Genomic DNA, 23,698 nt, shown 5'->3' with positions numbered 1-23,698 from the left:
GTAATTTTGCGTTTTTTTTAAATGGCGATAAATTATTATTTTTTGTTTTTATTGCACGTTTGGCAGCCAACATTACAATATGCACATTAACAATGACAACATGGGTGCCCAACCTTTCCATTAATATAGAGTATATTACTTTAACACCCCCCCAAAAACAAACAAACAAGCAAACAAACAAAAACAAACAAACAAAAAACTGTTGGTCTAATAAGACAGAGAAAAATAAATAAACAAAATGTGAGATAAGAGAGGTCGCCAGACTTTGTAAACTTTTTTTTCTAGTTTAAGAAAATATTAAATATAAAAGTCCTTCGAGTTATCGAAGATGCTAAACATAAAACGTAATTTATTGCTGGGTAGATTAAAATAGTTTAATGGTGCATCAAATACAGCTACCAAGCTTTCTGTATGAATGTGCTAAAATAAGTACATTATTAACCACATGCATTCAGTTTTACTTGCATAATATAATACTCGAAAATACATAAAAGAAAACAAAGTTGAAAAATGTACGAATGGCGCGACAACAGACTTAATGAAGGGATGCAAAACAAGGTAAAAGCTAATAAATAAATAAAACAGAATTCAACCCAACTTTATTGTCATTATAACCATACGGTGTTGCACAGTGTGGACACCGCCAGGCTGCTTCTCTGGCGCAGTAATAAAAAAATCAGAAAAGATGAAAAATAGGTGCATAGACTATAAATACGATATATGCGTGAGCAGTGAATGAAGGTCAGAAGCAGAGGTAGAGGTTAAAGTGTAAACTGTATTTACTGTGCTATATTAAAAATATATGATACACACGCAGACTTGAGCAAAACTAAGAAAGACAATGAAAGGAAATAGAACATAGTTAGACCAGAAGGTACTTCGTCCTGGACGTATACGGTGTTTGTCTTTGCGCAAGGACTCTTCAAGACTATGAAGACTTTGAATCTTTGAAATCACTTTAAAATGAAAAATTTCCTAGTTTTGTGTCAGAAACCCAAAAACTTCTAGCTTACATATTTCAGCCAATCAGCGCCTTGCTGGCGGAGCGCGGCTCAGCCAATCAGCGCGGACGTGGCCAGGCGTCACATGACAGTGAACGTTATTAGGGGCGTCCTGTGATTGCTGATATTTAATAACCATGGTGAGTAAAATTCATAAAATTCACAATAAAACTCCTCTTGGAGCTCATAACCGAACCTCCACTGATACATGGTCAGCAGCAGCGTTGGCAGCCGGACGCGAAACGCTCCAGAACGGCTGTTTTTAGCGTGGAAGTTAGCTCGTTAACTCTCCTGCTATCGGTGCTATTGCGGAGGCCTGCAGGAAGCTAAGCTAAGCTAAAGCTAAACATGCCGCCGTTCTGACGCTTCGCGCTTGGTTCCTAACGTTTGCTGCGGCGTCGTCCGATCTGGGGAGGTCTTTTTGTGCGTATTTGCTTATTTGCAGTGGCGTCTCGTCGCTTGTCTCGCACTCGGTTTTGGGCTAGCCGACTAAGGCTAACTAGCACTCGCCCACCAAGCTGAAGTCAGCTTCTCGGTCTAATTTTCCGTTCCACCTTAAGTGGCGCAGGAGTTTCATCGTGTTGCGAGACGCCAGAATGGAGCTGCTGCACTGTTTAAGGTGGAACGGTGAATTCGAACAAGACGCTGGCTAATGGGAAGCTAATCTTCAGCCTCGCCCTTAATTTCAGCCTGTGGTTAAATTGCGCTGAAATGAATGAAAGGATTCCGCGAGTTTCATGAGGTTTGCGCTGCGGCAGACCCGCAGACCCCGCAGACCCCGGTGTCTGGCGCTAAGCTGGCGGTATCTCGCTAGTTATCTGTCCCTAGTGTGCATGAACCGAGCTCTAAACTACATAACTGATTAGTCGGGTGTAGAGAGGGAAACTCTTTCCTTGCTGTTTACACTGCAGGTTGGGTCATGTGGATTCCAGTAAGGTGGTGGTGGTGGTGGTGGTGGTGGTGGCCAGTAATTAGGTTGTTATTTGTAGAGGAATATGGGACGAGGGGAGGGGAGGGGAGGGGAGGGGGTGCAGTTAGGGCATATAACGACATTGATCCTCCCTGTGATAAATTACATCCCAGTATGTCACAGTAGGATTTCTGTTCCCTTTAATAGGATTTAGTGCGGTGTGTAAAATGTTCAATACGAATAATTAAATGAATAGTTTTTGAAAATGTGGTGGTACTTTCTGTTCTGACCTATCAGATGTATCCGATGTATGTATCCTATACATCTGTATCCGAAAAAAAGTCTTGACGCGTCGATGCAACATTTTGCCATATTGTCCACTTGGTGTTCATATAGTTTGTATTTTACGGTTACCTGACGACCTCGATTCAGACCAGCTGTTGAATGGTGGCTGAAGTTGTACATGGGCTATATGTCCAAAATTGTCCCGGCGTTCCTTCTAAAGAGTGAATGCTTTAGGCTGTGGAGCCTCCGGTCACCATGCCCAATATCAAATGTGGACCAGGGGGTGTAAATCCACCCAGCATTGGGCTGTGGAGCAGAGGAACTGCGTTCTCTGGAGTGATGGAGCTCCAGCCAGTGTCTTTGGGATGAGCTGCAGTAGTGGTGGTCAGTACAGAGAAAGTGTAATGTCACGATACTTGAAGGCGTTTTTGCGATACACAGTGTGTGTTATTTCTGAGGTTTGGTGAGTTGGAATCGGGAAAAACGCCTCGTTAGTGTCTCATTAAGGAAAACTACTCGTTTTTATTCAGTGTTTTAGATGTTTAACTGTGCTGAGCTGAATCTGGGTTAACAGGGCAAATGATGAAGCGTGCGGTTCATGCAGACGTGTGGATGATGTGCAGAGTGTGCTAAGAAAAACACACCATGACATAAATGATCACAATAAGACTGTGTGGCCTTTGTGATACAGTAATAATCGTCCCATATCAGTACAGTCAGCATCGCTGGCCGAGTGCAGTCAAATCCTCACAGGTTTGACATCTACCCTGTGTCTGAATGGTTGAGTGAAACCCTTTCTTTCCGCTTTCCTTGATTTTTGCCTGCTTTGTATCCCATAGCCTCACTGAATACTGTTGGGCTCTGGCTTCCAGTTCAGGAAAAATCAAGGAGAGAAAGTTTCGCTCAACTGTTTGAATGCAGCAAAGTCCCTGTTAATTGTCTTGATTTCTGAAGAACCCTTTGACCATACAGTGTAGGTGTTTTCATGGTCACTTCCGCTGATGCTGATCCTTTGACCTCTTTCCTAGCCTACCACCCAGCAGTCACCCCAAGATGAGCAGGAGAAACTGTTGGACGAGGCTGTTCAGGCAGTCAAAGTCCAGTCGTTTCAGATGAAACGCTGCCTGGTAAGTCCGGCGTCTCCCTCCCTACTGTGGTGCTGTCTTTTAGTGTACTGATCAATACTTTACTGATTAGTTTTGTGTCAAAAAGCCACATGCCAGTATTTAAACTGGCCACTTATGATCTTTGAATGGTTTTATGTAGTAAAACCAGCCGTAACTTACTTTGATTTGTTATACAGGCTGTTTTTGTTACTGTGCTACGCTGAAACACTCCTTATAACGTCAGTGTGAAGGGCTGGTTATATGGAATTGCATAGTTTTTTTTTGTGTGACATTACAAAAACAGTTTATTTAAAGTGGACTGTTTAATATCTGGGCTGGGGAGTGAATGTCAGTAGTGTTTACATGCTGCGCTACTTTTTCACTTAAACACAAGGTTTCTCTGGATTTGAGCCCTTGAATTTCCAGTATAAGACTGTAGGGCTGCTCATTCATTCCCGCGTTTCACGTGACGTCACAGTGTGTAGGCACCACCCATTTTGAGGACCGAATCGGAGAGCGACTCCGCTGCACGACATGCTTTGTGAATGATTCACCTGTAAGATGTGACGGAATCCCAGAATGACGAGGTCTTTAAATCAGAGTTTTCACTCCAGGTTTGGAGCCACTGCACTGTATAGTTTAGTGTTTCTCTCTGCTGTTCACACCTCGTTCAGCTCAGGAGGGGATTAATCGGCTAATAATATCAGGTGTTTTAATCAGGAAACCACAGATATGCAGTGCATAGTTTGTGGGTTCAGGGGAAACTGCATAAGGAGCACAGCCTGTTTCATCGACTTCGGCAAATTCTTTCTCTTCCAGAGTAGGGAGAGTAATTTTAGCCATCTTTCAGCTCTGGTTTCGTTCATGTGGAGCAGTGAAACCAGAAATTCGGCCACGACAGAATCACGTCAATGAAACCCTAGGATACAATTTTTGTAATCTAATGCCAAAAAAAGTTACCAGAACCTCACGAAATCGGCAGGATTAGGAAAGACGATACAAAAAGCCAGGGGAATTTTAAAGAGTTTCAATAGTTACTGCCACCCACTTAGGACAAAAGCAGGTGATGAATGTGTCACACGCTAAGACTGGCCACCAGTCGGTGAGCTTTCATGGGGTTCATTTTATACCTTAGGAACCTTAATTACCTTTAAGTGGAAAGGAATTCAGGTGAAATAGAAGGATCAGAATTTAAATCAGATCTTTGATTTTTGAGACTTAGTATTTTTTTTCTCCTTCCAGGACAAGAACAAACTGATGGATGCACTGAAACATGCCTCGAATATGTTGGGGGAGCTGAGGACTTCTATGCTGTCTCCTAAGAGCTACTATGAACTTTGTATGTCTTATTTTTATTACTTATTAACCCCAAACAGAAACATCTAAAGCCTCTTCAGTCCTCAGTGTGCTGAATGTTCACCACCTCATGAAACTGCCAGAGTTGCACTGTAATATCTGTACTGTGACTTTGGTTCACGTTCCTGTCTTTGTGTAGTTTGGCGTAATTGAGGCCAGGCTGAGCTTCTGAGTGACAACATTTGACCAAACGTCTTGAAATGTGCAGTTTCTGTTGTGAAACATATCTTACACATCCAGCAGCGATGATGCTAGAGGTTAACTTCAAACATGAAAAAAAAAAGTTTTCTGCCACATTAAGGATTAATATAGCGAGCGTCTAATATAAACAGCCCATATTTCACATTTTTCTTGAATTTTAATTTTCCCTTTAGGTTCAGTACTAACATTTGTGCAGTTTTATGTACTAAAAAAGGTCAGAACTCATCTTTATTTGACCCTTTTCCAACCTCTCTTTGTCTCTTACTATTAAACATGCTGTTTTTGTTACTCTGCTTTCATGACTGCAGTACGGAGCAGCTGATCAGAACAGAGCTCCTTGGCTGCCCTGTATTGTCTCATTCAGAAAGCACTCAGAGCTGAGTGTGAGTGGCTGGGGTTAAACCGCTGTAAGCTGGCCAGGTCAATATGTAGGTGTGACCTCATTCAAAGGACACGCCTTCGCAGGCTGTGTAGATCCGTGATGGCTGAACCTTAATGAGACAGTCCGCCCTGTTTGCGTCGCAGCTCCGCTGTTCCCGCCCTCACATTGCGCCGCTCCTGTCGGGCTCTTTTAAAGTTCTTTATAGATGGAGCCAGAAGCTTTAGCTTGTTTTTTATTTTTTTAATGAATTAGAGATGGAGACGCCTCAGTCCGTTTAACTTCAGACCACATTGGCTTTTTAATCGTTCGCTATTCGACTCAGTTTAAACCCAATACTTACATTTAAAGTGTTTCCTCAGCTTCCTTTCGCTCCACACAGCCTCGGGATATGTTGGCTGGTGAAGGATCCGCCCGATGGATCCTTTGTTGTCATGGAAAAGAAGGATATATTTCTCGGCCGCATATGAAGGACGCTTCGAAATGGGACAGTCTAGTCGTACCGCTGTGATGCAGTGAGCCTTCAAATGCAGCCTCCGAATTGGGACACAGCTTTGTATTGTTTATGTTTGTTTAGTGACCCTTATTAGTCCCACAACAGGGAAATTTCACCTCCACATTTAACCCATCCGTCAAGTGAAGCACCACATACACTCTAGTGAGCACACACACACACACACACACACACACACACACACACTAGGGGGCAGTGAGCACACTTGCCCGGAGTGGTGGGCAGCCCAATCCGCAGCGCCCGGGGAGCAGTTGGGGGTTAGGTGTCTTGCTCAAGGACGCCTCAGTCATGTGCTGTCGGCTCTGGGGATCGAACCAGCGACCTTCCGGTCACGAGGCTGGTTCCCTAACCATCATCCCACAGCTGCCCCGTTTTGAAACGTTAACATTGTTTACATTTTACTTTAGACTCCTTTATTTAGAGAATCTAGATTTGGGGATGTATTTACAGGAAAGGCTACAGTGAGTATTGACTTCCAAATGTCAGAAACATTAGTGTTGTGGTTCCTGGGGTAATGTAAAGAACATCTCATCTTTACCAGGCTGGGAGTGACTTTGGTTTTTCTGGTAGGTCATCAGGATTCGTGTTACTTACCATATTATATTCATATATATAGGATTGTTTATGCATTGAAGGGCTGTTTCTCTGTGTCTTTCTCTGTGTCTGAGATTTATGTGCATTAATGCCCTTTATAGACATGGCCATTTCGGATGAGCTGCACTACCTGGAGGTCTACCTGACCGATGAGTTTGCCAAAGGGCGCAAGGTGGCCGACTTGTATGAGCTTGTTCAATATGCTGGGAACATCATCCCTAGACTGTGAGTACACTAGATATCCTTCAGCTTTGCTGCAGAGTTTATGAGCCAATAGGATAACCAGTAAATAACCCTGTCGTGGTTGATACCAGTATCTATAACAGATTTGTTATTGTTATTAGGCCTGACACCATCATTTGTGAAGCTGGGCTTGTTTTTATCGGTTGGGTCGAGGCAAATGTTTGTAAATAAAAAAAAAAAAAAAGAAATTCATTTGATTAAACACGTCATGGGTCTTTTATAAACAACATTTCTGACTTGTGACAGATGCTGTATTGTTTAGAGGACGAGTTATGTTTGTTTATTTGAGCTTTAGCTGCGTCTGTTGTCTGGAAGCTATTATCTACCAAAACAGCTAATAACCCAATTTGGCTGCTTTAGGCTTTTGCGTACAGTAAACAAGTAAGACACATTTTAATCGCACTTATTTATATGGTGTGACAGGTCTGATTAGTATTTTTATTTTAAAATAACTTTATACCAAATAACCGATTTATGTAAGTATGCAATGAGACCCTATAATACAGCTGAATGATGGATCATTGATTGTTTTATGTGGACATTAAGTAATTATATCAGACCGCACTGTAAAAATCTACATTGTTAGATGCAAATACGTCATATTCAGTCACTCATGGCGGTAGGTAAGTGTAACATTAGGAATCTTGTCCAGGGACTGTCATTGTGTCATTCCTGCCTGTATTTACATTTACAGCATTTAGCAGACGCTCTTATCCAGAGCGACTTACAAGAAGTGCTTTGTCAATCTAGAGAAAGTATCTTTGCTAGTTACCAATAGCTTAGAGAATAAGACGGTCCTGAGCTCAGATACTGCTAGAAACAAAAGTCAGTGCAGATGCCGAGAGAAAAAGGAAGAGTTGAACACAGAAACTCTGTGCCATTCAATACAACACAACACAATTAGATACAATACACAGTGCAATACAATAAAATATGAGTGCGGCTTATAATTCAGTGCTCATTCATGCTTATAATTCAATGTATGGGAATCACACCCTGGTCTTCCGTAAGAGGGATAGTGGTGTTATCCCCATTTTTCACTGAACATCATATTAGGCCCTGATACATCGTGCAGCCCTGCTACAGAGAGCAGAGAAGGACAGGGCTTTGTGACCTGAAACAGAAACACCGCCGATTGGAAATTGATTCGGTGTGTCTGAAGAGTTTCGTTGAATAACGATAAAACATCTCTGCCATGTGGACTCATCCATAATGATTGTTTATCCTTCGCCGTTAGCTGCCGTTTGTTGGAGCGAAAGAACAAGACACATGTAGCACTTAATTGACAGTGGGAATATGTGTGTGTTTTTCTGGTCCACTTGTCTTTAATAAGTCAGTGCTACTCGCTGGAGATGTTTGGAACATCTGCTCAGACAGATTGGTGGAATTAATGGGTTATTTTAAATTGAGAAGGAAAAGAGCATATTTAGAGACTGGCTCATCAAAAACTCATCTAGTCTACACGGACTAAAAGCCCAGCTATCACTGCCGCCCCCCCCCCCCCGCCCCCCCGCCCCCCATAAACGTCTTAGTTGTTTGCATTGTGCCGCTCCGTCCCTCATGACCTAAACGTTTTATTTACCTGAAGCCTCTGTCCACCTGTCTTGCTGGCATTTACTGAATTGTGCTTCCCATATTAATCTCCTCTCTGTCTCACCCCCTTCCCGTTCTCTCTCAGGTACTTGTTGATAACGGTGGGAGTCGTCTATGTGCGCTCTTTCCCTCAATCGCGGAAGGACATCTTGAAGGACCTCGTGGAGATGTGCCGTGGGGTGCAGCACCCACTCCGAGGCTTGTTCCTCAGGAACTATCTGCTGCAATGCACCAGGAACATCCTGCCTGATGATGGGGAACAAGCAGAGTAAGAACAGCTGCACTTTGTGCCTTATTGTGGACAGTATGGCAAACATATGGTCAAGATGCTTGTAGAGCTCTTCACAGTGCAAGATGCGTGTTGTGGTTTTTGTTCTTAAGGAGTGACTAAAGACCTTTAAGACCTTTTTTCATTAACAGCTGAAATGGACTGCTCTGTGGTAATAATAAGACACCTTGATAGCTTTGATAGAAATCTTTCCAAACTGTTAAAATATCCTTTTTATCATGCTCAGTTCCGCCTCTGCAGCGCTCCCTCCGATTCAACTCTGCTATAGGCCAGGATTCCGTATGAAAACACGTCACAGTATGCAAATCAGTCAACCAGTGTAACCGCCCCCTGGTGATGCCCTGCTTGTGCCCAGAGCCGTGTAGAGAGACGTCTCTGCATGTGCTGCTCATAAATATGAAACCATACAACCGTGGTTGGCTGGTGTAGTGGCCAACACCTCTGCCTTTAGACTGGGGTTCAATCCCCCACCTGGACAAGCACCCTACCCTATACCAATAAGAGTCCTTGGGCAAGACTCCTAACACCGCCTTCGCCTACCTGTGTAAAATGATCAAACTAAGTCGCTCTGGATAAGAGCGTCAGCCAAATGCCATGAAATGTGAAATGGAAATGTAAATACAAGCCAAGAGTGAGAAAGAACATCGGCTCCGTTCTGGACGTTTTTCATATCGTCCCATCGCATTTTGCACGTTATTGACGTTTTAGTTATTATTGATAATGATCTTATAACGCTTATTTACTGTAGATACTGTGTATTTTTAGCCTTTTACACTATCCTTCTATAGATGACGTTCAACGTATGATTAGGTAACCTGTCCTGATAGGTCATCCATGGTTTGCTGCTGTGGCCCTAAATCCTAATGTTCTGCAAGTCTCCATAAAGCTGCTGATCAGTGCCATGAACATCTTGCAGAACTTAAGGATTTAGGGCCATAAACCATGGATGACCAGTGAGGCAGCGTACGACCCCAGCCTGTCACACTTGTACGATACAGTCTCCCTGTTAAACTTCTGTGCTAAGCTGTAATCACACAGGAAGTATGCTGAAAGCTTGGTTGTGATGCTGGTAATGCTTTTTTAACAAACACACCTCAGCCTCCACCCTACTGCACGTTCTCGCCAAGTGAGAAATGTTTACAGAGCTCATAAGAGCAGCTGTATAGAAGAAAATGGTCCCTAAATGTTTTTTCTAGCTTCATTTCAAATTGAATGAAACTCGGAATCCAAAGAAATCCACTTTATTCATTCTGAATTCTGAATTCCATGCGTCTGAGATTAGGACTCGGGTTATATTGCATGTGGACCTGCTGAACAGATCATTAGAATGTAGCTGTCGCGGTTTTAGGGAATTCTCTACCGTTCGGCGCCTCTGCTGCTCACCGCCAATCACTTTCTGGCACCACATTTACTCTTCGGCCGCTTGAGGCTCAAGACACACACTGCCTGATCGGAAACACCCTCCCTCGTTGAAGATGGGGTCAGTAGTAGTGGAAACTCATCAACCTCGTAAAACTCGTAGCTGCAAAAGTGCCGTTTGATTCTGTCTCTCTCCATATCTTCTGGATGCAAACCTACGCTAGCTGTAAAAACACAGCCCCCCGGCCCACCCGGATTCCCTTACAGCCAAACCTTCAAACCAAACATCACTGCAGGGCCCCTGGTGCTCTGATCCACAAATGAAATCTGTTTACACGAATAAAGAACAGGCATTAGGCAAACTTGCATAAACTTAAGTCAGTCCTCTGCACACACTGTGTCATTGAACAGATATTGGCAGCTTAAATGAGGCCAACACAAGTTTGTTTTACACCAAAATCCATAGAAGCACAGAAGCAAAACCATGTGGTGGTGGTGACGTGCCCGTCTTCTACACTTGGGCCGTTGTGGAGTGAGTTTCACTGAGTTTTTAAAGCAGTCTGTTCTGAGAACAGACAAAACCTCAGAGAGGTTCCTTGCTTCTGCTGCCTCTTTTGAAAGACTTTTGAATGAAACGTCCTCTGGATAAAGCGGCCTGAGAGATACTGTACATACAAGCGTTTTCTAGTACGTCCCGGTAACTGAGGGTGCGTGATGGAGAGAACGTTTACCTTTAAAGCAGGCTTTCTTTGTGTTCTCCGTGTATGTGCTGAGATTACTAACCAAATGCACCTTCTAGAGAAACCACATACATGCAGTCAGCAGATAATAGTACACTAGAACTACCACCACTAGGGTGGTTGGCTAGTGTAGTGGTTAACACCTTTGCCTTCTACGCTGTAGACTGGGGTTCAATCCCCGACCAGGGCAAGAACCTTATACTATACCAATAAGGGTCCTTGGGCAAGACTCCTTTACACTACCTGTGTAAAAATGATCAAATTGTAAGTCGTTCTTAAGTGAGGATATTCAAAGGAGTGAGGCGTCTTTTCTGTTTCACTGAGTACATTTACAGTGCTGTTTGAAATTTTATATAGAAATTCATAAATGTGTCCTTTAATACATCCAATCTTCATTTAAGTCATAATAATAGAGGAAAAGAACCTAATAACACAAATAAGTTCTATATTTTTTATTAATTTATTTAACAATGTAATTAAATTGAAAACACATTGCATTTCAGTAATTGGTGTGACCCCCTTGCTCTTCAGCCAGATGCAAATTGACTTGGAGGAATCTTGGTCCATTTCCTCTTCACAGGACATGGTTATTTTGGTAGTCTTGCAGGAACATCGTGCCTTAGGTACACCTACAGCATTTCCAGTGGATTAAGGGCTGGATTTTCACTCAGTCTTTCCCCAAAACGTTACATTTCTTCTGCTTCACGCATTCTTTGCAGACTGGCTTGTGTTTTAGGCCTGAAACGTTCTTCACGCAAACGCGAATCAGATGCTATGAGCTGCGCAGACAAGGTTTCACACGTAGTTGCATTCAAAAATATGTGACGATGCTTTTCATAATGTGATGCAAGCTGCATTCCCAGCATTATAGTAAGGGGGTGCAAAAACGAGCCAAACTTGACCAAGTGAGCTTGTACCGCCAGCAGACGAGCAGTTGAGGTGCGCTGGCCGAGGGTTTGCGGTGCGCTGGCCGAGGGTTTGCGGTGCTCTGGCCGAGGGTTTGCGGTGCTCTGGCCGAGGGTTTGCGGTGCTCTGGCTGAGGGTTTGAGGTGCACTGGCCGAGGGTTTGCGGCGCTCTGGCCGAGGGTTTGCGGCGCGCTGGCCGAGGGTTTGCGGCGCTCTGGCCGAGGGTGTGCGGCGCGCTGGCCGAGGGTTTGCGGCGCGCTGGCCGAGGGTTTGCGGCGCTCTGGCCGAGGGTTTGCGGCGCGCTGGCCGAGGGTTTGCGGCGCTCTGGCCGAGGGTTTGCGGCGCGCTGGCCGAGGGTTTGCGGCGCGCTGGCCGAGGGTTTGCGGCGCTCTGGCCGAGGGTGTGCGGCGCGCTGGCCGAGGGTTTGCGGCGCTCTGGCCGAGGGTTTGCGGCGCGCTGGCCGAGGGTTTGCGGCGCTCTGGCCGAGGGTTTGCGGCGCTCTGGCCGAGGGTTTGCGGCGCGCTGGCCGAGGGTTTGCGGCGCGCTGGCCGAGGGTTTGCGCCGCGCTGGCCGAGGGTTTGCGGCGCTCTGGCCGAGGGTTTGCGGCGCGCTGGCCGAGGGTTTGCGGCGCGCTGGCCGAGGGTTTGCGGCGCGCTGGCCGAGGGTTTGCGGCGCGCTGGCCGAGGGTTTGCGGCGCTCTGGCCGAGCGTTTGCGGTGCGCTGGCCGAGCGTTTGCGGTGCGCTGACCGAGCGTTTGCAGTGCACTGGCCGAAAAGTGTCACTTTTCTCTATAAATGAATGATTTTTTTGTTGCATTGGCTTCTTTTTCTGTTATGATTTCAATAAGAATGTGATCATATTCTGAGTCATATTTAGGTAGGAATTCATGTAATGCTAAATGAGTCACAAACTTTTGAGCAGCACTGTATGCCAGCATCTTCTTTCATCTCCACTCAGTTGGAGGGAGAAATGAACGCGTACTCTTAGAGAGCTGCAGAAAATAGTTTTCATACTGCCTCTAATCGCTGCTGCATCTGTACCGGTTGGTCACTTACCATGGACAATCATTTAGATGCTTTTTTTTTTCTGTACTTATAAAAAGATCAGAACAATTACTCAGTGGGTTTAAAGGTCTTTCACAGAGAAAAGTGTGGGTCATTGTTCATGATAAGCGACCATGCTCTACAGATAGAAACGGGTTCAGAAATGCTGGAGTGTTCCTCTAAAGAACCACCACTGAAAGGTTCTTCTAGGAGCCAGCAATCAGACACACGTCATGGTCTCAGAAGGCCTCTGGGCACAGTCATCTTCAGAGACCCCCAACCACCCCCACCCTCACACCCACAGCCCTACACCCGGCCAATAACGCAAAAATAACTGGAAAAAGTAAACTTCACCCAGAAAAATGTATTTGACAAGCAGCGTTTGTTACTTAATGAGCTGGAAAAAATCTACAAAATGTGTTAGAAATGATTAGAGCTCTATTAATGTGCAGTAGCCTGTTTCTGGTAGGGATTTTAATTATTTGAAATGGAGAAGCAGGGTAGGGCTGAAGGGCTTTATTATGTTTATTTCATCATATTTCTTTCATTTCTGCATCTGCAGTGAACTGTGCCCTGTCTCTGAGTTGCCTCTGACCTTGTTGGACCTGTTATGATCTTGGAATCTTAGCTGACGGTCAATTGTCGTATAAATTGCGATTAAAAATTTAAATGTGAAAAAAGCTCCTAATTTACAAACCTAAAGTGGCCAAGAAAGTTTAGCCATCTTCTTCTTCGCTGTCTTTGCATAGAGTTTAAGACTGGTTGCCTTTTTGAAATGATACACTACAGTGTTTCACACACAGTCACACAAATATCTGCCGTCACGCAGAGCCAAGCATGGAGTAAAGCTTTTTATTGTTTGTTTTTTTTTTTGAGAGATTAATCTGATTTCAAAATGATTAGTTTCACTTGTAAGTCATTACAGATCAGTGCAGTGAGCTGTAAATGGTGTAAATGAGCCTAAAGTTTATTAACTGTACAAGGTCTCAGTCTGAACCTCCTCCAGCTGTACGGACGACATCAACACCACAGTCAAACTCATCCCAGACTGGACTGAGCGTGTCGGGCGTCGCTGCTCTCACGGCTCTTTCAGTGGGAGTATGGAGATCATCCAGTGCTGTGGAACCAGCGCCGAACGCTCTGAGCTGCTGGAGCTTCACTGCTGATGAAAATCCCGCTGCACAGTTTCACTCTTATTGACGTGGAGAACGCAGAACGTTCTGCTCAGGGGTCTCAGCTCCTCTCAGACTGAAGGGAGCCAGTCAGAAACTCTGTGACCCCCTCTTACAGTTGCATTGGGATTGGTTCCTAGGCGCCTCACGGTTCTGAAAACATGGCGCTTTGAAATTGAATTAATTTCTTTTAATCACTTTGTATAACACTAAAAACATAAGAATTAGCTACATGGCTACAAACGGTCCTCTAAAGATGTTAGAGCCCTTATGAACATAGAGCCCAGGTTAGAAGTCCTTAAGAACCCATTTACTACCTTTTTAAAAATATTTATTTATTTATTTTTTAAACATTTTTTTGGCTCAACTCAAAACACTTCACCAACACCCAATTCCCATTTTGCTGGTTGCAGTGTGATATGACCGTGAAACCTAATGGCTGTGGAACATGATTGGTCAGATTTGAATTACTGCGGTCATCTCAAATAATTGTGATTAAGCAATTATGTAATGTATGTAACTCTCACAGGCCCCCAGCAGTCAGAGGCTCCTGGTCATTAATTCAGCCCTGCCAATAGTGATTCTCGCTCTAAACCCCTCAGGATTGCTCTAAAAGACCCTTTTTGCAGTCTTATGTTTACGAGTGTAGCTGAATATTTGCTTATAAATCTCTTCAAGGGGGGAGATGACTGGAGACATCAATGACTCAATCGACTTTGTCCTGCTGAACTTTGCTGAGATGAATAAGCTGTGGGTGCGGATGCAGCACCAGGGCCACAGCCGGGACCGGGAGAAGAGGGAGAAGGAGAGGCAGGAGCTGCGTATTCTCGTGGGGACCAACCTGGTTCGCCTCAGCCAGCTGGAGGGCGTCAACGTGGAGAAGTACAAACAGGTGGGTTTCACTTTAGGATGCAGAGATGTTGATGCTTGGAACTTAAGGTAGCGATCCAACTGCATCTTCCAGATATAGCAGTAGACCCGTCATATCTGAATATTAAATGAATTAATAAATAAATCCAGAGAACAGATTCACCTGCTGCTGCTCCTAGATTTCTAGATTTAGATTTTATTAGATTTTATTACTTTTCTCGAGGTCCGCTTAATGTTTGTGTGATTTTTGTTTTCTAAAGTAAGTCATCGTTTATTTTTATGTGTCCGTTTTTCAACCACTTTTTGGTCCAGTCCCATTTCACCCCTCGCCCCCACCACTCAGCCCTGCCCCACTGTTTTGCGTGTTCGCGTCTAAGGATGGGGCGAAGTCTTAGGGCTGCACGACCCACGAAACAGAGGTTTTTCAGAGACTCCAAATGGAGTGATATGAGGTGAAAAAAAGAAAAACCAGTAAGATGGCTGAGCAAGAGACCAAAGAAAAAATTATGATAACCATCATATTATTTTAATTTAATGTCATTTCAGTGTATTTTGGTCCTTTTCTTCATAACAAGCATAAAATCACTAGTAGTGCTTATTTCTCAGGGGCTAAATTTCCTGTTCCACCTTAAAAAATGGTCCATTTAAGGTGCAGCAGGGAAACTTGAACAAGAATCTGGAGAATATCTGACTTTGTCTTCAAATCACTGAAGAATTAGGGGGGTGTGATAATAAATAACTGCCCCCCTCTTTGAAGGCGTATGATCCCTAAATGTAACTAAAGCCCAGCAGTGAGGAGCTGAACTTTCCCCTCCTCTGCTGTCCCTGCAGACGGGCAGGGTCGCCTACAGAGCGGCGCTAGTAGCTGTTAATGAAGTGATGCTCTTTTTATCTGAGGGTCTCATTTCAGAGGGAAGATCTCAACCACTACCCCTGTGGCTCAGTTCTAAGGGGCAACACTCAAACAAGGGGCAGAGGTAAAAGTAACAAATGGGACTTGGCCTTTGTTTCTTAAATTAGACGGGCTTTATTTGTTACTGTACATACAGTATGTATTGTTTATGATGACATATGTAAATGAGCTCTGTTCTCACTGGCTGCTCTGTATTGTACCTCATTCAAAAAGCAGTAAGACCTAAAACACTCTTTAAACTTCATTGTGAATGGGTGGGGCTAAACTGCTGTAAGCCGAGTCGGCAGATATATGTAAATGTAAATGTATGTTTTTTTTGTTTGTTTGTTTGTTTGTTTTTGTGACATCGCAAACACTAAACTGCAAAAAACAGCCCATTTTTAGTTGTTTGAAATGTAGATTTCATGGATTGGGCTACGTTTTGAAACCTGAACATTATTTACATACTACATCAAATTATTTTAATAAAAAAGAGGAAAGTTTGGTTTTTCTTGATATGGGCATTTTAATATATTCCATATTCAGTGTGTCGTGCAGTGGAAATGTAGTTTTTCCTTTGTTGAGGTCTTTTATTAAAAAGCACTGAATGCTTGACGGAAGTAGGAATTATCCCTAATGTTAAACCCAGCCGAGCCGTGATCCTCTGGACGCGTGCGTTTTCCTGGCTGTAGCTGAGATTGCAGTGGAAGGAGGTGTCTGCTCTCATGGAGCCTCTTCAGCTGCTCTCTTTGCATTGTCCTCCACGGTATGTCCGAGAACTCTGAAAGGAGAGAGAAAGCCCACACGAGAGCCCTTAGTGTCCTTTGATGCTTCTGCTAGAGACTCTTTCACATCTTGATTGAAGTTTTTATATCAGGATGCATGAATTACAGATTCTAATAATGCTGTGAGGCTCAAATGCTCTTGTAGCCCGAACAGCGGTTTATTGTCTTTCGGCCCTTGGACTCCAGGGGACTCCAGTGTGCTCTTGCAGGGGTTTCTGATCTTTACTGAACCGTTCCAGGAGACCTTTCTGGAGCTGCTAGTTCCTAAACTAATGGCTAAAGCTGAAAGTCACTGTGATCTTGCCAGTGCAACTGTTTATGAGCTGAACAAGCCCTCAGGCATGACCGCAGGGCAGCACTGATTAGTGAGTTTTATTCCACAAATGCAGTTTCCTCAGCCTGTTCTCTGCTGCAGTTTGTAGTTGATGGCAAATTTCGGAGGTTTTTCAGAACTGCTGCACAGTTCAATCTCTGAGTCTGATGGGGAATAGATTTGATTTATGGATGCCTCCTGAGTTTTTATGTGATGCTCGTAGTAAGAAAGCAGTAACTCTGAAAAAAAGAGCTTTTCTTTGGGGACTGTTTTGCCTTAAAATACAATTTAGGCCAACAAATATACGTATATATAAAATACTAACTATCTCGTTTGACGTTTGGTTCCTCTCACCACCACTGTGAACAGTGCTAAGTTGGAACGTTTCTCTAGAGTGGAGCGTTTCATATGAAACCACACTGAATGATGAGCACATCTTAGCCATTAAATGATGCAGAACGTTTTAAAAAACTGATTTGAGAAGACCCTTTTAACGTGTCCTTATGTGAGAATTTAATTGTAAATTCGTTAATAATTACTGTAAGTGTTCCCTACATGAATACATGAACATTTTTGAAAACAGCTCATGAACTCGGACTTATCTGCCTAATTTAATTTAAATTCATTTCGAAGTCCTGACCCTTTCAGCTGTTATGCCAAATTAATGAAAATGTATTAAATATGAGGTATGTTTTTATGAAAGCTGCAGCTGCGCAGGTACGGGGGAGAAATGGTGATGCATGTGCATGAGAAGGTGAGATTGTGTGAGGAACTGCAGTGACATTTCATTGTAGCAGAAAGCCAGTTAGTCTTGTCTGAAGCTGCTTTAGAGGGTTTTCAGGTTTCCTTACAGTGGTGCTGATAGGAACCGGGGGGTCATGATGTCTACAGCACAAGTATAGCCATTTTATTTACTACCCAAAACCACTAGTGAACATATCCTCTTACTTTTTAATAATGTGCTGCTGACAGTGGTGAAATAGTGGTGAACGTTTTCAGTGTTTTTAGTCTCTCCTCAGTCTCTCTTCATGAAGCTGCTGCAGTTATGTGTGTAATCCAGGTTCTTACTAAGATTCTGTGGCATTATGAAGATAAAAGATCTCCTTTAAAGCCTTGCAGTCAGAGTAAGTTGGCTAAATGGGTATAAATAAAGCAATAAATTACTGCTTTTTAAAGGTTAATAATACAAAAGTCATGTTGTGGAGGTTTTTTTTTTTTGCATGTGTGGATTTCAGCTGAGACTGAAACAGAAACAGGATATTAGTTACTGAAAAGACACTTTAGGCCAAAATCTTGTTGCAAAAGTATCGTAAAACAATGAGTGTGTTTACATGCACTGAATAATCCGATCATAATCGGATTTCTGCAGTTATCCGATTATTCAAATAGTCGTATAAACACCATCCCCTGTTGTATAAATCTGATAAAGAGGCTGGATTTTAGCTCAGTAATCAGATTTCTCAGTGCTGTAAACTCTCACTCTGATTTCTTAGATCAGACTAAGGTCTAGAAATCTGATAAAGAGGCTGGATTTTAGCTCAGTAATCAGATTTCTCAGTGCTGTAAACTCTCACTCTGATTTCTTAGATCAGACTAAGGTCTAGAAATCTGATAAAGAGGCTGGATTTTAGCTCAGTAATCAGATTTCTCAGTGCTGTAAACTCTCACTCTGATTTCTTAGATCAGACTAAGGTCTAGAAATCTGATAAAGAGGCTGGATTTTAGCTCAGTACTCAGATTTCTCAGTGCTGTAAACTCTCACTCTGATTTCTTAGATCAGACTAAGGTCTAGAAATCTGATAAAGAGGCTGGATTTTAGCTCAGTAATCAGATTTCTCAGTGCTGTAAACTCTCACTCTGATTTCTTAGATCAGACTAAGGTCTAGAAATCTGATAAAGAGGCTGGATTTTAGATCAGTAATCAGATTTCTCAGTGCTGTAAACTCTCTCTGATTTCTTAGATCAGACTAAGGTCTAGAAATCTGATAAAGTGGCTGGGTTTTAGCTCAGTAATCAGATTTCTCAGTGCTGTAAACTCTCACTCTGATTTCTTAGATCAGACTAAGGTCTAGAAATCTGATAAAGAGGCTGGATTTTAGCTCAGTAATCAGATTTCTCAGTGCTGTAAACTCTCACTCTGATTTCTTAGATCAGACTAAGGTCTAGAAATCTGATAAAGAGGCTGGATTTTAGATCAGTAATCAGATTTCTCAGTGCTGTAAACTCTCACTCTGATTTCTTAGATCAGACTAAGGTCTAGAAATCTGATAAAGAGGCTGGATTTTATCTCAGTAATCAGATTTCTCAGTGCTGTAAACTCTCACTCTGATTTCTTAGATCAGACTAAGGTCTAGAAATCTGATAAAGAGGCTGGATTTTAGCTCAGTAATCAGATTTCTCAGTGCTGTAAACTCTCAGTCTGATTTCTTAGATCAGACTAAGGTCTAGAAATCTGATAAAGAGGCTGGATTTTAGCTCAGTACTCAGATTTCTCAGTGCTGTAAACTCTCACTCTGATTTCTTAGATCAGACTAAGGTCTAGAAATCTGATAAAGAGGCTGGATTTTAGCTCAGTAATCAGATTTCTCAGTGCTGTAAACTCTCACTCTGATTTCTTAGATCAGACTAAGGTCTAGAAATCTGATAAAGTGGCTGGGTTTTAGCTCAGTAATCAGATTTCTCAGTGCTGTAAACTCTCACTCTGATTTCTTAGATCAGACTAAGGTCTAGAAATCTGATAAAGAGGCTGGATTTTAGCTCAGTAATCAGATTTCTCAGTGCTGTAAACTCTCAGTCTGATTTCTTAGATCAGACTAAGGTCTAGAAATCTGATAAAGAGGCTGGATTTTAGCTCAGTACTCAGATTTCTCAGTGCTGTAAACTCTCACTCTGATTTCTTAGATCAGACTAAGGTCTAGAAATCTGATAAAGAGGCTGGATTTTAGCTCAGTAATCAGATTTCTCAGTGCTGTAAACTCTCACTCTGATTTCTTAGATCAGACTAAGGTCTAGAAATCTGATAAAGTGGCTGGGTTTTAGCTCAGTAATCAGATTTCTCAGTGCTGTAAACTCTCACTCTGATTTCTTAGATCAGACTAAGGTCTAGAAATCTGATAAAGAGGCTGGATTTTAGCTCAGTAATCAGATTTCTCAGTGCTGTAAACTCTCACTCTGATTTCTTAGATCAGACTAAGGTCTAGAAATCTGATAAAGAGGCTGGATTTTAGCTCAGTAATCAGATTTCTCAGTGCTGTAAACTCTCACTCTGATTTCTTAGATCAGACTAAGGTCTAGAAATCTGATAAAGAGGCTGGATTTTAGCTCAGTAATCAGATTTCTCAGTGCTGTAAACTCTCAGTCTGATTTCTTAGATCAGACTAAGGTCTTGAAATCTGATAAAGAGGCTGGATTTTAGCTCAGTAATCAGATTTCTCAGTGCTGTAAACTCTCACTCTGATTTCTCAGATCAGACTAAGGTCTAGAAATCTGATAAAGAGGCTGGATTTTAGCTCAGTAATCAGATTTCTCAGTGCTGTAAACTCTCACTCTGATTTCTTAGATCAGACTAAGGTCTTGAAATCTGATAAAGAGGCTGGATTTTAGCTCAGTAATCAGATTTCTCAGTGCTGTAAACTCTCAGTCTGATTTCTTAGATCAGACTAAGGTCTTGAAATCTGATAAAGAGGCTGGATTTTAGCTCAGTAATCAGATTTCTCAGTGCTGTAAACTCTCACTCTGATTTCTTTCTGATTTCTCAGTCTGAGCATGTGTGAAAACAGACTGCTGTACCTGAAATAAACGAGCAGCGTCGCCGCGAGACGCAGCAGATAACTGGAGTTTCATCAGGTTATTGAGTCCATGTCAATGCACTGAATGTCTGTCATCAGGCAGCGCATTTGTAACCATTTCATGTCGTAACTTTCTGTGATGGACCTTTTAGAGACGATTTAACTCTTCAGGCGTCTGGTTCCCGTCACCTCCACTGTGAACAGTTGTGACTGAGATTCTCCAGAGAAGAGCGTCTCACACCAAACCAGTGACCCTGTAACTGTTTAATTATGCATTTAGTTTTTAGACATTGGTGGAATTCCCCTTTAATTCAGATACAGCTGGAATGATTTGTTGCTTGCTGTAAACAAATAAGATGATTGACAGCATAAACTGGTTCTCCTCAGATTGTTCTGCCTGGAGTTTTGGAGCAGGTGGTGAACTGCAGAGATTCCCTGGCGCAGGAGTACCTCATGGAGTGCATCATACAGGTAGAACGCGGCAGGCTTTTCTGCCGTCTCCTTTCTCTGCCTTCTTTGATTTCCCTTAGTGTTCATCTTCTGTGTAATTGCTTTAGGCTCTTGCCTGCAGTTGCACGCCATAAGATTCAGAAGCTTGAGTAGGGAAAGGGGCTTTTGTGTTGTTGTTAAGTGGCTGTAGTAAAAGGCGGGGAGGAAGTGATTGCGGTGAAGTGTAGCTGTGCTCATTTTCTCTGTAGGTCTTCCCAGATGAGTTTCACCTTCAGACGCTGAACCCGTTCCTGCGCGCCTGTGCCGAGCTGCACCAGAACGTCAACGTGAAGAACATCATCATCGCCCTGATTGACAGGTGGCCTTCACCAGCACGCACATCTTCTCCAGTCGCTCTTATAATAGAACCTGAGTGATCTACTCGTTACTATTAATGACGATTAATTGAGTAATCAGTCATTAACAGTGGCAGAGACAGTCGACCAAAATGGAGCAAAACAAGCCATATAGAACATTTCAGAGACTCCAAAATACTTCTTGTGGGGACAAAGGAAGGGAGGAAAACACTGAGAGGCCTGTAGAAGTTAAAATATGCATAATCATGCAAATTAGCTACTAAGTTTCGCAATATCAAATGAATCAAAGTGCATCGGACATGAAGTATATTTTGTTATGAATGCTTATTCATATCATTACTTTTATAGTCTTGTGTACAGCCGCTTTACAGGGGAATTCCACCAATTTTTTTTAAATTTTGGTAGTTAAGATATAAACATTTAAAGTGGTTTGGTGGGAAATTGTTCACTGTCAGTGAAACTTTACCTTTATGGCATTTGGCGGACGCTCTTATCCAGCGCGACCTACAATCTGATCATTTTTCACAGGTGGGCGAACGTAGTGTTAGGAGTCTTGCCCAAGGACTCGTATTGGTATAGTGCAGTGGGGGATTGAACCCCAGTCTACAGTGTAAAAGGCAGAGGTGTTATCCACTACACTAACCAACCACTTTATATCGTAATCTTTACTTGGTGGAACTTCATGGAGAAAGTACTAAATTAATAAGATACGCTCTAGAGCTGGTACAGCATGACAATAATTGTTACTGATACTGTGATGATGATCTGGAGTATAAAATAAGATTAAAATGAGGGCTTGGAACCAGGGGGGTGTTAATAACATTTTAGGCAAAAATAGTGCTATGAAGTCATGTGCAAATATTTGGTGCCCCTCGTTAAATTCCAATTTGTTCATTTTTTTGCAAGTAATCATTAGTTAACACATCCGCAAAAGCAGTGGTCACCAACCCTCCTCCTGGACATCTCCTTTCCTGCTATATATTAACACGCTGCACCCCTTTACCTAACACTTGTATCTTATCCAGCCAATCAGCGACTTCTTAAGCCAATTAGCTGGATTGTCTGTGGCTGATTGTGGTTGGAACTAGACTTTGCAGGACGGCGGGTCTCCAGAACCGGAGTTGGTGACCACTGCTCTACAGAGAACTAATGCACAGTTATTGTTTACTTACTAAATTTAACATAATGGAAAAAATGAGGCATCTAATGTGACCTGGGCAAAAATTCAGCATGTTTAATATTTTATGTTTAATATTTTAACAATATGTAAACTTCAAATTGTTTACTAGAATTTGCATAAAAGTGTCGTATTAAGTTTGTTCTCGTAGAGGATGTTCGATTATTAAGACGTCATTTGAGCAGAGGTGTTCAGATTTTAGCTTGACTGTAAATTAAATCAAAGCCCTTTGATTTGATCTGTCTAAGGTTGAGGATGAAATTTGTTTTTGCCACACAACCACAGACCCCCCCCCCAAAAAACTACAGACACCACCGCCCCAACAAGTCCCAGCTCTCGAAAACATTGATTTGGGTGCATCATTTAACATTTTTAACCATATTGTGTGAAGTGCCAATTTAAAATTATTACTACTTACAGCACAAATTACAAATAAATGTGATTTGATCCCATAAAAAGCTCCTTATGATGTTTGTTGTGACAGTCGCTGTTACTGGGAATGAGACTAGTGGTCTAAGTGTTTTTACAGGCTAGTAAGCGTGTGTAAATTGAGCCGTTGTTATTGTAACCCTTAATTATGATGTTATATCAGAAACAATACAGTTCTCATTAATCCTGCAGTGCGAACTCACAAACACACTTGCTGGCTGTTTCAGACAGGCTTTTATTGTGTTTTGTCTATGGAAGACTTATTGTTTCTCTCTGGGTTTTTTAGGTTGGCCTTGTTTGCCCACAGAGAAGATGGACCTGGAATCCCTGCTGAAATCAAACTGTTTGACATTTTCTCACAGCAGGTTGCTACGGTTATTCAGGTACATTAGAAGCTCTTACCGCTCAGCCTCTGCATGGGGAACTAGAGAGGTAGGGCGTTTAAAGACAGCATGGTTTGGCTATTTCACCACTAGCGGGAGGCTGTTCACTCACCATTCGCTTACAGGAACTGTGGGATTTTGGGTTTTAATTTGAGAAACATTGTGCTTTTGAAAGTGCAGTCCTGCATCTGTTGAATATCCTCTCTTTCCTGAGCTTTCTTGCTTCTATGATCTTTAATCATGTGAAGTTACGATGTGTATGTTTGTTACACTGCAAAAAAATGGCATCTTGTCAAGTGAAATGATCTTAAACCCAGTCGAAATATCTAATATTACCCATTTTGAGATGATTGTGCACTTATAATAAGGTTATCTAGGTTATTTCTAGAATTTTTTTTACTTGTTTTAAGTAATTTTATTAAGAAAAATGATCTCACTGTACCGCCAGATGTTTTGCTGGTTACAAGCACGGTTTCTTAAAACAAGCAAAATGATCTGGCAGAATAGTGAGATAAATGTACTTCATTAAAAATGACCTAAATCAAGTAAATAACGTCTAGAAAT

At 42.5% G+C, this 23,698-nt stretch overlaps 1 protein-coding gene across 1 annotated transcript in view; it reads left to right on the top strand.

Annotated features, from left to right (window-relative positions):
* The first annotated feature begins 1,053 nt into the window (after positions 1-1,053).
* Positions 1,054-23,698, top strand: part of vps35 (VPS35 retromer complex component) — a 61,596-nt gene continuing 38,951 nt past the window's right edge. The window contains exons 1-9 of the mRNA XM_017724271.2: positions 1,054-1,141; positions 3,225-3,323; positions 4,545-4,641; positions 6,448-6,571; positions 8,268-8,450; positions 14,370-14,583; positions 20,727-20,810; positions 21,038-21,147; positions 23,038-23,134. Of these exons, the coding sequence (XP_017579760.1) occupies positions 1,139-1,141; positions 3,225-3,323; positions 4,545-4,641; positions 6,448-6,571; positions 8,268-8,450; positions 14,370-14,583; positions 20,727-20,810; positions 21,038-21,147; positions 23,038-23,134 (1,011 nt within the window). The 5' untranslated portion in view covers positions 1,054-1,138. The remainder of the gene's footprint in view (positions 1,142-3,224; positions 3,324-4,544; positions 4,642-6,447; positions 6,572-8,267; positions 8,451-14,369; positions 14,584-20,726; positions 20,811-21,037; positions 21,148-23,037; positions 23,135-23,698) is intronic.

This window comes from Pygocentrus nattereri, chromosome 25, assembly GCF_015220715.1.
Source record: "Pygocentrus nattereri isolate fPygNat1 chromosome 25, fPygNat1.pri, whole genome shotgun sequence".
NCBI classification, from domain to species: Eukaryota; Metazoa; Chordata; class Actinopteri; order Characiformes; family Serrasalmidae; genus Pygocentrus; species Pygocentrus nattereri.
The sequence above is the reverse complement of the archived record's forward strand: the minus strand, read 5'-3'. Positions and strand labels throughout refer to the sequence as shown.